The 13,867-nt window shown below is 39.4% G+C and overlaps 1 protein-coding gene across 3 annotated transcripts in view; it reads left to right on the top strand.

Moving 5' to 3' along the window:
* Positions 1 to 8,912, top strand: part of LOC134358392 (heterogeneous nuclear ribonucleoprotein D-like) — a 35,867-nt gene extending 26,955 nt beyond the window's left edge. For 2 of the 3 annotated variants that reach the window (XM_063070582.1, XM_063070583.1), the window contains exons 7-8: positions 6,386 to 6,491; positions 8,526 to 8,910. In XM_063070582.1, the coding sequence (XP_062926652.1) occupies positions 6,386 to 6,456 (71 nt within the window). In that variant the 3' untranslated portion in view covers positions 6,457 to 6,491; positions 8,526 to 8,910. Of the gene's footprint in view, positions 1 to 6,385; positions 6,492 to 7,816; positions 7,903 to 8,525 lie in introns of all 3 variants that reach the window. The other variant, XR_010020870.1, reaches the window with a different exon arrangement.
* The last annotated feature ends 4,955 nt before the right edge of the window (positions 8,913 to 13,867 follow it).

Consider the following 13,867-nt stretch of genomic DNA (forward strand, 5'->3'; position numbering starts at 1 on the left):
TTAGTCTGCTGAGTTGCTGATCTTGGTTAATCTGTTTTGGAGAAAGATTTTCAAAAAGCATTGCAAAATGGAGAGAGACTTGCTTTGTCTCTCTTTAATAGTGAGTCACACATCTACCTATAGTCTTTACATGGTGTGGAGAAACCTAGAAAGTATGTAGTTTTACCCCAGACATTGTTGCCTGGCTAATGGCTTACTAGGGAGGCAATTGGATTTTCAAACTCTGGTATTAGATGATCTGCATTTGGGTGGTGGTAGGTGTAAAATAAAAATTTAAATAACTGAGTTTTCATAACCACATCACACCCTAAACAATCTGCAAACAATGAAATGCTCATTTCAGTAAGATACTGTTGTAAAATTTTATTTTATTCAATACAGCATGGAATAGCACTTAGCTGTCCTTTGAGCTGCACCACCCAGCAACCCACCGAGTTAACCCTAGCCTAATTACGGGACGATTAGCAATGAACAATTAACCTGCAAACTGGTGCGTCTTTGGACAATGGGAGGAAACTGGAGCACTCGGTGGAAACCCACGCATCCACGGGGAGGACATACAAGCTCCTTACAGAGGACACTGGGTTTGAATTTCAAACTCCGATGCCCCGAACTGTAATGGCATCACCTTTACTGCACTACTGCGATGGTTAACTCAGTAAATTTCTGCCAAAGTGTAAATATCTACCAATTTGTGTACAGCAGTACTTCAAAAACAGCAATACGTTTAATAACTCTATCATCTATTTAATATGTTTGTTGAGGAATATTAAGTATTGGCAATGAAACACTTTTTTAGTGAGCTTCTCTAGAGATGCAGCTCGTTAGCCCCTCATTAACAGCCACTAGACTCAACTGTGAGAAAACTACCTTTGTCAAATTCCGTTTATCTAGGGTCAGTATGATTTCAGTCCCACCAAAACTGGGAAGTTGGGATGTCTCAACCAACCGAACCCCAATCTGTGCAAATACTGCCCCCGTGCAATTAGTCGTCAGCAAGAAATAACTGGTTGTACACTGCATATGATTATAAAGAAAGTATATTTACAAATCTCAGTATTATTGAACAGTTAGTATGAAAAAGAAAAGAAAAAAAAATAAGGAGCCCATTAGTTAACCCAGTCCAAATGTGCACACAAGTCAAAACTCATCTTAGTTGTCTGTAACTTGCAAGCTGGACCCATGGCTTGCATGAAAGCTCATACCACCTTCCAAATCTCACTCAAAATCCAACTCAAACAAACAGACTTCCCCACAGGTGTATTGGTCCTTCCTCCTTGAAGCCATTCATGTGCAGAATGATCCTTGTGCAACAGGGACGGAATCCTCAGCCATCTTCCTTCCTGTCTTTTCCCAGCTCCCACCCAAAAAAACCTTAACCCACACCAGTGTCTCGTCACAAAAACTTCTCTGCCCAACGTTCTCTAGAACCTTCCCCCAATTCTATCATCCTAATTGGCTGACATGACATTTCTCAGTTGAGCAACGTAGCCCTTCATTAGCTCAAACCCAAACATGCTAAAAGCAAAACAGACTGCTCTTACAGAACTGCTACAATGAAACATCTGCAGCATAGCAGTAAAAATCTTATCCAGGGTGTTACAGCTGCAATTGGGCCTCTGGCTCTTTCCCAGCTCTCCTCGCCTAGTAGTGAGCATAACATTTTGCAGAGTCAGTGCTTGGAATATTGTGGTTTCAATTCTCGCCACTGTCTGTAAGGACATTCTCTAGTTTCCTTCCACATTCCATAGATTTACAGCTTAGAGTTAGTAAGTTGTGGGCATACGATGTTGACACTTGAAGGCTGCCCTAGCACATGGTTGGGCTGTTTTGGCCATTGATGCAAACGATATATTTCATTGCATGTTTTGATGTACATGTATCAAATAAAGAATCTTTTTATTTAATCTTTAATATTTGATGTCAGAGACAGTGCCTCTGACAGGATAATGTACTTACTGCATTGGAGTGTCATCCTAAATTTTTGTGCTCAAGTCCTTAGGCTTGAACTACAACTTGAATTCTGAGGTGCACAATTGACCCAATAAGCCATTGCTGGTGTGTTCAAGTTAGATTGGTTGAAACATTTCCTTGGTCAGAGAAAAGTTATGATGCAGGATTTTCACCTAGGCTCACTATTTATTGGATCCTTTTATGGACATTTACTTGTCGGTAGTTGAGAAGATTGGGTTTTGGTCCATTCATTAGATCATAAGACATGGGAGCAGAATTAGGCCATTTGGCTCATTGTGTCTACTCCAGCATTCAATCATGGCTGATTTATTATTGCTGTCAACCCCATTCTCTGCCTTCTCCCTGTAAATTATGTTAGCATGCTGAGTCTCAGCTCACATTAGAACAGTAACTTCATTAAGGTAGTGAGTATTGATTCCTGTGGAATTGATAAGTAACAAGGGAGCTTAATGCCCTCTCTTCTATACCCTTTTAGGCCCCAGTATGTATTTCTTTGTTAGCATCCTGTGTCTTTGAAAATCTGTAGTATTCTAGCAATGGTCTTCCCTATTTTGCAACAGTGCCTTTTCATACCACAAAGTAATTTTTTGAGATGGTAGAATCCCAGAATATCTGTGTAGTGAAATGCTGCGATGGCCTTAGTTATGCTCCCACAAGAAGAGTATGCTATCTTCAGATTACAGTAGAATCCCCTTCATTGTTGACCGGATGATATCTGCCTGTTTTCGGCAGGTTTATTTAAATAGAATAAACCTTTACCTTAAGAAGGTGGCTTGTGATGCTCTGGCAGAGCAGTACATTGGAATTAACATATCCAGTGGTATCTTTGCACCTTCTGAAAACAGCAAAGGCTAGAGGATATTGGTTGGAAGAATATCTTGAAGTAAAATTTGGTTTAAGTGGAAGTGCCTGAGGTCAGCACTATTTTGTTGATTAAAGTGGTAGTAGATTAAGTACTTATATTTGAAATAAACTTTCAGGTTGCGCTGATACTGGATAGAATGTATGCAAATTTAATCTGAGGGGAATTTGAGTTTGGTCTATCATTCTGTGTGATCAGGAAAGACTGGTATCTCTAGTCTGTTAAGTGTAAATGGAACTTATGACACAATAAAAACCTGGTACTGTATATGAAAAAAGGAATAAAAGTTGAATACAACTCTGCCCTTTTCAAAACCTGTCTAGTTGTTTGGAAAGTTGCAAATTGTGTGTGTCAATAAAAAAGATTTCAAAGAATGTTATGTAATGTAATTTCTCTGTCCAAAAGGCAGCCAACTTTTCCATTGTATAGGCAAGTTGTCAACCACTTTACACATAGCATGCCATCAACAGCAATAAAAATGGCAGTGATTTGTTTGTGTGCAGTTGAGTGTATATTAGCTTCCTGTTTCTTGCAATAGTACAAGAGATTCCTTTTCGATTATACAACCCCTCTGTTTAACATACCATAAGATTAGGAGCAGTATTAGGCCATTCAGTCCATTAAGTCTGCTCTGTCATTCCATCATGGCTGAGCTATTATCCCTTTCAACCCCATTCTCCTACCTTCTCCTCATGACCTTTGGTGCCCTTGCTAATCGAGAACCTGTCATTTGCTCTTTTAAATATACCCTATTACTTGGTCTCTGCAGCTGTCTGTGGCAGTGAATTCCACAGATTCACCACCCTGTAGCTAAAGAAATTCCTCATCACCATTCTATAGAGGCATTCCTCTATTCTGACACTGTGCCCTCTGGTCTTAGAATCCACCATCATTGGAAATCTTCCCTCCACACCCACTATCCATGCCTTTCAATATTAGATGAGTTTCAATGAAATGCCCTCTTCTCCCCTCACCTATTTTTCTAAACTCCAGCGAGTACAGGCCAAGAACCATCAAACTCTTCTAAGTTATCCCTTTCATTCCCAGAATCATTCTCGTGTATCTCCAATTTTGTTAGATAAGGGGCCTAAAACTGCTTACGATACTCCAAATGCAGTCTAACCAATACGTTATAAAGCTTCAGCATTACATTGTTGCTGTTACAGTGCCTTGGAAAAAGTATTCATCCCAACTCTTCGTTCACATAAATGATTATTACAGCCAGGGATTTTGATCAGTTTAATTGAGAATTTTTATTTGTGAATCATGTGCTCCTTTCTTTCACTGGGCTCAAAAGACAGGGAAAAATATAAAGCATGTAAAACTAAAAATTCCAGTTGGAATGTCAGCAGTTCAATGGTATTTATCCTCCTTTGCTCAGGACTTGCTGAACCACCTCTCACAGCTTTTACAGTCGGTAGTCCTTTTGGATAAGACTCTACTAACTTTTGCACAATGTGATGGAGCAAGATTTACCCATTCCTCCTTGCAAAATTGCTCAAGCTGTGCCAGGATAGTTGGGGATTGGCGGTGGACAGCAATGTTGAGATCTTGCCCAGAGATGTTTGATCAAGTTGAGGTTAGGACTCTGACTGGACCACTTAAGGCCAAAAGTTTTCTTTATTTGAAGCTATTCCACGGTTGCTCTGGCAGGGTGTTTTGGATCATTCTCCTGCTGAAAGATGAACTTCCACCCTAGTTTAAGCTTTCTGGCAGAGGCTAGCAGGTTTTTAATCCAGGATCTCTCTGTATTTAGCAACATTGATCTTCCCATCAGTCCCGACCAGGTTTCCACTTCCTGCTGGTGAAAAGCATCCCCGTAGCATGATGTTACCACCACCATACTTTATAGTAAGGATGGTGTTAGCTGGCTGATGCACAATGTTAGATTTACGCCACATGTACCACTTAGTTTTGAGGCCAACAAGTTCCACTTTACTCTCACCCAAACATAAGACCTTCTTCCACATCTTTACAGTTTTTTCTAAGTGACAATTTGCAAGGATATACATTTTTTTTATAGTCAGGACTTCTTCCTTGCTGCTCTTACATAAAAACAGTTTTTGTGCAGGGCCTTGGAAATTGTGGAACCATGAGCTTCATCTCCAATTGCAGCCACTGACTTGTGCAGCTCACTCGGAATGGCTGTTGAAATCACAGTAATTCCTCTTACAAGTGCCATTATTCTCTGGCGGCCTGACCTAGACAATGTGACTGTGGTTTCATATTTTTTCCACTTTTTCTCAATGGACTACACTGAACTCTGAGGCATATTCAGTGCCTTTAGGATGGTTTTGTACCCTTCCCCAGATTTGTGCTTCTCTATTATCATTTCCCTGACTTGTCTTGAATGCTCTTTAGTTGTCATTTTGGGTTGGTCTGACAGGGAGAGGGGTATTTATTCAAGTGATCCTTCAATGTTCTACATCTACAAGTTGGGTGAGTTTGTAAGGTAATATACAGTATTGCACTGAGGAAAGTTAGTGTAATAATTACAAAGGCGATGCATACTTATTCAGCCTCAGTTTTTGTTTTTTAGTAAATTGTTGACAGATTTTGGAATTTTTCTTTTGATTTGACATGCACAATGTTTTGTAGATTTGCTCAGAAATCCTACTTAAGTATATTTTAAATTTCGAAAATGAGACAGTAAAATGTGAAAATAGTTGTGGCAGCTAAATATTTTTTCAAGACACTGTATATTCTAGTCTTCTCAAAATTAATGCTGACGTTGCACTTGCCTCCCTTGCCACTGACTCAACCTGCAATTTAATCTAGGGAATCCTGCAAGAGAACTCCCAAGTCCTTTTGCACATCTAATTTCTGAATCTGCCCCCTGTTTAGGAAATAGTCTATCCCTTTATTCCTTCTAACAATGTGCATGATTACATACTTCCCTATTCAATGTTGCATCTGCCTCTTCTTTGCCCATTCTCCTCATCTAAGTCCTTCTGCAGACTCTGCTTCCTCACCACTACCTGACCCTCCACCTATCTTCGTGTTATCTGCAGACTTGGCTAGAAAGCCATCTATTCTGTCAACCAAATAATTGACATATAAAGTGGAAAGAACCACCACTAGTCACCAGCAGCCAAACAGAGAAGGCTCCCTTTATTCCCACTTTTTACCTTCTGCAGTCAGCCAATTTTATATTCATGCCAGTATCTTTCCTGCTAGTATAGTACCTCATTGCATTAATCAGTGCTGTGATGGAAATCCTGGATTTTGCATTCCAACTATAAGAAAATCAGCAGATACTGGAAATTCAAAGCAATACACACAAAATGCTGGAGGAACTTAGCAGGCCAGGCAGCATCTTTGGAAAAGAGTAAATAGTCAACGCTCTAGGCCAAGACCTGGGTTCTTTTTGCATTCCAAGTCTGAGTAGGAGCTTGGAACTCACTGGTTCCTTAACAGAGATGAGGTTGCCACCATCTGAGCCAAACTGACACTCCGGCAAAAGTTTTGGCTGAACAGCAGTTTAGTTCAAAAGGTGGTCAACGGCGTGAGAGTTGACGAATCCTTTTCTTCAACTAATTTTATTTTCAGGTCAACCAGGCACCTATGGTAAAGCTCCGAGGAGAGGAGGAAGTGGCCAAACTCAGTATAGGCCTTATTAGATGACTTGGCTGTTCCGAAGCTCTCCAGGAACAAGGTAAGCTGTGTTTCTTGGGTTTTTGAGGCCAGTTTGCACATTTAGAATTAAAAAGCTGGTTCAATTTTCATGAAGTTGCCTTGTTTTAACCCTGTAGCAGATGCCCTAAAATAATTTTTTTAAAAAGATTAGTTCATCTGAGATCTTCACTTTTTACTGATCTAAGCATGCATAATAGTATCTGTAATATAAATTTTTATTGGCTATCATTTGCCTCAAGTTTTACATTACCATCGTCCACTTTAGAGCCTTTAAAACTACTGTATCCTTCATGAAGCCATGTAAAATGAGCATGATTGCTATCCAAGATCAGTAAAGAAAGCACACAGATTCCAAGTTGTCAGATGTATTGGTTGTGAGAAGATGGTAGCTTTAGTTATAAGCTCTCTCCCTGAAAAGGTGGTGTGAACATAGGTTGAAGAGTTCTTCATTCTGCACAGACAGAAGTCTTGTGGCTTCCTTCTGTGCCATAAGTGCCTCTGATCTATTTAGTGGAATGCTAAGAATGATCTTTTCTGAGAGATTAAAAGTTTTTTTTTATTAAAGATCATGTGAAATTAACCACTGGTTTGCAAAAACAGAAATCCACCTTAGTGAATTGTAGCAGATTTTAAAATACTATTAAAATGTTTCATGATTCTTTTTCACAGACAGTCTGTGGGCCTAAGTGAAATTTATAAATTTTACTCGGGTAGTGAATTCTGCTCAGCAGTGAGAGTTGGTTAGGGAAGGAAAGGACATTATACCATTTTCCAATTCATTGCCTCTTTATGGTTATCTCTGACCTAATTTGGCTTTGTATACTGCTCCATACAGAACTGTTTGGAATCAGTAGAGCCTAAATGATATTTAATTGAAATAATGTAAGTTTTTTTTTAGAAAAACATTTCACTGGACAAGCTAAAAGTTAAACTGCAGACTTGTGAAATGGGCAGTGGTTATCACATTGTGAGTTATCTATTTTTGCATGTAGTATCAACCTTGACTTTGTCTCCAGATTGAACTAGCTCTTTAATTTCTGTGCTTAATATAATGTAAATTTATTAATTGTTTATCTTTATGCTGCAGATATATAGTATATTATTCTAAACATTAAATATGGGTATAACTTTTTACTCTTACTCCCATTTAGCTCTTTTTGAATTTTTGCATAAATATTTTCAGCAGTAAATTGTGTAAGGATAACCTAGAGATATTTGAACACTTAATGAGTAAAAGATCTCAGGTAATGTACCATAATGGGTTTTAAGAACATCAGAGCAACAACCTGATAAGAATTCTACCAGTCTAATTCTGACTTGTACCGTTATGTTTGTACCTGCCAGTGGGAACTTCATTGCAGGCCATGTCACCATGACCACACGATTCGTACAAGCCTGCACATTGTGGACAGAATTCGAGATGCCCTGTGGTATGGTCTCTTCCAACCTTCTGTCTCACCATAAAGATTAAAGACAGTTTAAAAAAAAACTCTAATTATACACTTTCATTCACGCAGACATTGTTTTTCCTTTTTTTAGATAAAATTATGTAGTCATATTTTCTTTACAGGCTCAAGTTAAGTGGTAATATAGCCATGACCTCCTGTTTCTTCAATGGATAAAGCCGTTCTTACAAGTTGTGCTTTCTTTTAGTAGTGTGTAATTTGGTAATGTACTATCAATCGCTAAATAATGCTTGCTTTTTTCTTTCTATAGCTCAGTAGTGATGCGTGACTGATGAATGTAATGTTAATGGACTTGTATATTTTTACAGCATCTGCAGTGTGTGATTATATTAATATATTGTAAATGCAGTTGGCTTAACAACTGAAGGCTGGGCCCGAGAGCATGGAAGACTTGGGTAATTCCTTTGAAGATAACTACCAATCAAACAAAATATAGTTTTGCTCATCAAACTAATTCTTTCCGCTACTTAAATATTGGTAAAACAGTAAACATGTCTCGGCCAGCCCAGTACTTCACATGGTTAGTATCTGCTTTTATAAAGCTGAGGTAAAGGCTTAACCCCATGGTTATCCCTTCTGTTTTTCAGGCAGCGACAACTCTTATAACAAGAGGGAATAGACATCTTTTGAAATCCTTTAAGAGAAGAAATCGGTCACAGATTTTTTTTGCATTATGGGCAGTGTTGAATTTGGACACATTACTTTTCCTTTGTAATTTTTCTTTTTTAATGCAAGTAATACTTGACTGTGACTTTTTTTTGTAAAGGGGACAAAAGTTGTGTAAAGTTTTTAAACTAATATAATGTATCACCATTTAGTCTTACTGCTGGTGAGCACGTCGTGGATCAGTGTGGCAGATGTAAGGGGAAAATGTGTTTTTTTTTGTTGTATGAGCTCTGTGAAATATTTCCATTTGTAACTCCTCCTGCGTGATTAAATAAAAACGTTTGTACATGTTCTTAGCATCTCAATGTACTCCTTCCTTTATGCTCAAATTCTTGGCTCACTCACTCTAGAAATGTTCAAAGTTAATAGTACTTAAATAGTACATTAATGTGGATTGTAGTACTACCATAATGCAGTTTTAACTTAATATTATCAATGATTGTGTGTTGGCTTTGACTAATCTTGAGTTTTCATTTGTAGCTTGTTAGTTGATCTCACTGTAATGACAATTGATTTCTGGCTAAGAACAGTGTGGGTTGAGGTTTTCCCTTATATGTGTGTGTGTGTATGTGTATATATGTGTGTGTGTGTGTGTGTATATATGTGTGTGTGTGTGTGTGTATATGTGTGTGTGTGTGTGTGTGTGTGTGTGTGTGTATATATATATATATATATATGTGTGTGTGTGTATGTGTATATGTGTGTGTGTATGTGTATATGTGTGTGTGTATGTGTATATGTGTGTGTGTATATATATATATATATATATATATGTATATAATATGTATGAAAAAAAAGAACACTGCCTGGAAATGGTCCAGAAACCATTGTACATTGGTGCTTTGGTTCAAAATGTAGGTTTGTAAAGGACCAACATAAGCCGGTTGGTGCTACAGTGTCATTCACACTGGACTTTGAGGTGAGTGGTCCCTCGCATTCGAATCCAGCTGGCATCCATGCTGGTTTGAGCGTTGTGCTCACAACTCAGCCTTGTAAAAAAACAGAAAGGTGCTAAAGACACAGCAAGATTGCTGCAAGATGCGCCACAAGGCGTGGAGAGGAACAACAGCAAAGGACCAACATGAATATGCTACTGTCAAGTACACAGGGCATAACAAAGCAATTGAACAAGAAAGGTAGAAGTGCTAAAAGGTTGATGCACGATACTATGAATTATTGGGGGATAACTTGTTGAGAATGAAGAGATGGACTAATGTAAACTGTGTAGGACCAGAGAAACACTTTGCTAGGAATGGCCTGAGTGCCCTTGGAACTACATTGTTGTCCATGGTGCATGTTGCAAACTGTCAGACACAGCTTAATGAGAGTAAATATCCTATTCAATGTGGCCAAAAAAGAGGCCACTGCCCGATGAATTTATGCTGTCTATCTGTAAAGCCATTTGTTCCATTTTCCTTCTTGTGTAGCCATACTGTATATTTACTGTCCTTAAATCAGTCTAATTTCCTTTCTGAATTCTTACCATTTTTGCCAGCCTTGAGGAGAATTAGCAGGAGTGGATTGTTTTGTCTTTGGAACCTACTCTGCCATTTTTGTTCCTTTTCATGCCTTGTGGCGCATCGGGCAGCATTTTTGCCATTTCTGTAGCATGTGACTTTTTTTTTTAACCAGGCTGAGTTACTAGCTCAGACTCTCAACCCAGCACAGATGGAAAGTGTGCAAGGAGCCGGCCCGAGACTAACTCAAGACCATTCGCCTCAAAGTTCAATGCTGATGCCACTACACCACCGGCTGGCAACTCTCTGCTATTTAATAAAATTGTAATTTTTAAAATTGTGGCCTCAACGGTTTCCTGTGGTAATATGTCACCTCTATGCATGTTTGAAATCTGTTTACCCTGTCTTGAAAACTTCAAGGAAGGCCTGTGCCCTAAGGGAGAAGAAAGTCACAAGGACTCAATCCTGTGGGATTGGAGGGGGCAGGGAAATGTCATTTATTGTGTCTCAAATGGATGATATTTTAAAAACAGTGAGCACACCCCCAAAAAAGTTTGCATTCTCCCATGAAAGATTAAATGACCCAAGAAATCTTGTATTAGTCCAGATATTGGTAAGTAAATTTCAGCTCCAATCCATTAACACTCTTTACGAAACAAGGAGTTATGTGCTGCGTACAATATTCCAGATGTACACTCATCAATGCCCTTGTATAAGAGGAATAACTTTTTACATTCAGTAAATGACAACATTGTTAGCCTTCCTAATATACATTAGCTTTTTGTGAATCATGCATCTCAGAACACCACTCCCATATTTTAAATAAAATGATTTTTTTTATTTTCGCTGTAAAATGAAGGGTGACCTGTAGAGGTTTATAAAATGGGTGGTGTACGTGGATGGTTGGTCTTGCCAGGCTGGGGAAGTTTAAAACTAGAGGGCATATGTCTAATATGAGGGGAAATATTTGGGGATGTCAGTAGCAGATTTTCCCACAGATGTTGGTGGGTATGTAGATCATGTACTGCCTTTGCCAAATATCCCTTTTATTAGTCTTCAGTGGGATGTTGAAAACAGAATTGGCCAGAAATAGCATAGGGTGAGCATTGAGATGCAAAGATGGGTTACCTTATGGATTTTGAGGATATTTGGTTTATTGTGTGCTGGAACATGAAATAGAATTTCACTTGTCTAAGTTCTAATGTTGAATGGATGAAACCTGAAATACTAACTTTTTGCATTTACCACATGGTGAGTATTTCTCATGGCTGCATGGAATTGCGTAATAATTGTATAGAAATTAAATACTGTTGAATTGGGTGCAGTGCAGATTTCAAAACATTACAGATGCTGGAAATGTAAAATAAAAATACAAAGACTCAGGACAGCAATATATGGAAAGTGAATTATCATTTTATCATCTATCTTTTGCACCGACGAAGATATAAGTTCTCTTTTAACTATAAATGATTTGTTTGTAATTTCAGATCAGATCAGTTTTCTTGGAATAAATTTCTGTGATATAGAACTTCCCTTTGGTGGAGGAACCTAGAATTGTAAATTTTAAATGAGACAGGCTAGTCTGGGAGTGCTTAAGAAATCGTTTTTCAGAGTGATGATCTGGTAGGGTAGATGATTGGTGGTGAAGAAGGCGAATGCAATGTTGGCATTCATTTCTGGAGGAATAGAATATAGGAGCAGGGATGTGATGTTAAGGCTCTATAAGGCGCTAGTGAGACCTCACTTGGAGTACTGTGGGCAGTTTTGGTCTTATCTAAGAAAGGATGTGCTGACGTTGGAGAGGGTACAGAGAAGATTCACTAGAATGATTCCGGGAATGAGAGGGTTAACATATGAGGAACGTTTGTCCGCTCTTGGGCTGTATTCCTTGGTCAGAAGAATGAGGGGGGACCTCATAGAAACATTTCGAATGTTGAATAGCATTGACAGAGTGAATGTGGCAAAGTTGTTTCCCATGATGGGGGAGTCTAGTACGAGAGGGCATGACTTAAGGATTGAAGGGTACCCAATCAGAACAGAGATGCGAAGAAATTTTTTTAGCCAGAGGGTGGTGAATCTATGGAATTTGTTGCCATGGGCGGCAATGGCGGCCAAGTCATAGGGTGTATTTAAGGCAGAGATTGATAGGTATCTGAGTAGCCAGGGCATCAAGGGTTATGGTGAGAAGGTGGGGGAGTGGGACTAAATGGGAGAATGGATCAGCTCATGATAAAATGGTGGAGCAGACTCGATGGGCCGAATGGCCGACTTCTGCTCCTTTGTCTTATGGTCTTATGATATCACAGAACAATGTTTCACAGAACACAATTAGCTAATGGATTTATTTATTTAGAGATACAACACAGAACAGGTCCAATAAGCTGCACCACCCAGCAATCCACCTATTTAATGCTAGCCCAATCAGAGGACAATATGGAATGACCAATTAACCTACTGTGGGAGGAGACCTACGCTGGAATGGGGAGGATAGAAGAGTAGATACAAAACTGTAGATTAGCTATGCTGAGTCAATTTTTTTTGGATTTAATCCTTGTTAAAGGATGTTGTCCAAGTTGCATGCCATCTTGGACAATGTCATAATGTACTGGTTGGGCACAGGAGTACATTCAGCCAGAGACTCATTCCACCGAGATGCAACACAGAGCATCATAGGAAGTCATTCCTGCCTGTGGCTATCAAACTTTACAACTCCTCCCTTGGAGGGTCAGACACCCTGAGCTGATAGGCTGGTCCTGAACTTATTTCATAATTTACTGGCGTAATTCACATATTACTATTTAACTATTTATGGTTTTATTACTATTTAATTATTTATGGTGCAACTGTAACGAAAACCAATTTCCCCCGGGATCAATAAAGTATGACTATGTTATTTACATCGTTGGCAGGGACATGACTGGATAACAGTTATTGAGTAACACAGTATGGGGGTGGGCCTTTCGTCCCTTGTCCACACTGCCAGAAGTACCTTCCTGAGCTAGTTCTATTTGCTTTCACTGGGGCTATGCCATATAAGCCTACCCATAGACCAAATTCACGTCAACACACTAAATGCTGGACGAATTCAGCAGTTGAGGCAAAATCTATGGAATGGAGTCAACAGTCGACGCTTTTGAGCTAAGAACTGACGACGAGTCTCGGCCCGAAACGGCGACTATCCTATCTATCGATGCTGCCTGGCCTGCCGAATTCCTCTAGCATTTTGTGTGTTGCTTTGGACGTGAGTTTCTCATGTCTGTGAACCAAGACAACATAACTCTGAACATTGTATCTACCTCTACCATCTCCACTGGCAGTGTGTTCCACATACCCACCAACCTCCGTCGGGAAAATCTGCCCCTTAGGCACCCTTTAAAAATTACCCCTCTCATTTTAGACCTATGCTCTCTTGTTTTAGTTACACTTCTCTAGCCTGTAAAAGATATATTTACCACTCATTTTTTTCCCTGCTTAATGACATCGTTGCCAGTGAGGAACTCAGCAAATCAGACAGCAGTTATTGACGAAAATTTTCTCTCTGTATAGATGCTGATTAACTTATTGAGATCCTCCAGCATCTGCAGAATCACCACAAGCGAGTTCCTCTACTGACGCTACGTGAGTTTGACCACAGCTGTTCAGATGGGACAGCGTCCACATGTCTAGGCGCAGGCCGGCTCCTGATTGGTTAGAGGGACGCTCCAAGAGGCGCTTTTCGTCATGTGGCTGATTCCAGCGACGGCGATTGGCAGGCTGCATTAACAGCGGCTGGTCAAGTGACCATAGAGTCACATGACCAGGAGGAA

This window comes from Mobula hypostoma, chromosome 18 (genome assembly GCF_963921235.1).
Source record: "Mobula hypostoma chromosome 18, sMobHyp1.1, whole genome shotgun sequence".
Classification (NCBI taxonomy): domain Eukaryota; kingdom Metazoa; phylum Chordata; class Chondrichthyes; order Myliobatiformes; family Myliobatidae; genus Mobula; species Mobula hypostoma.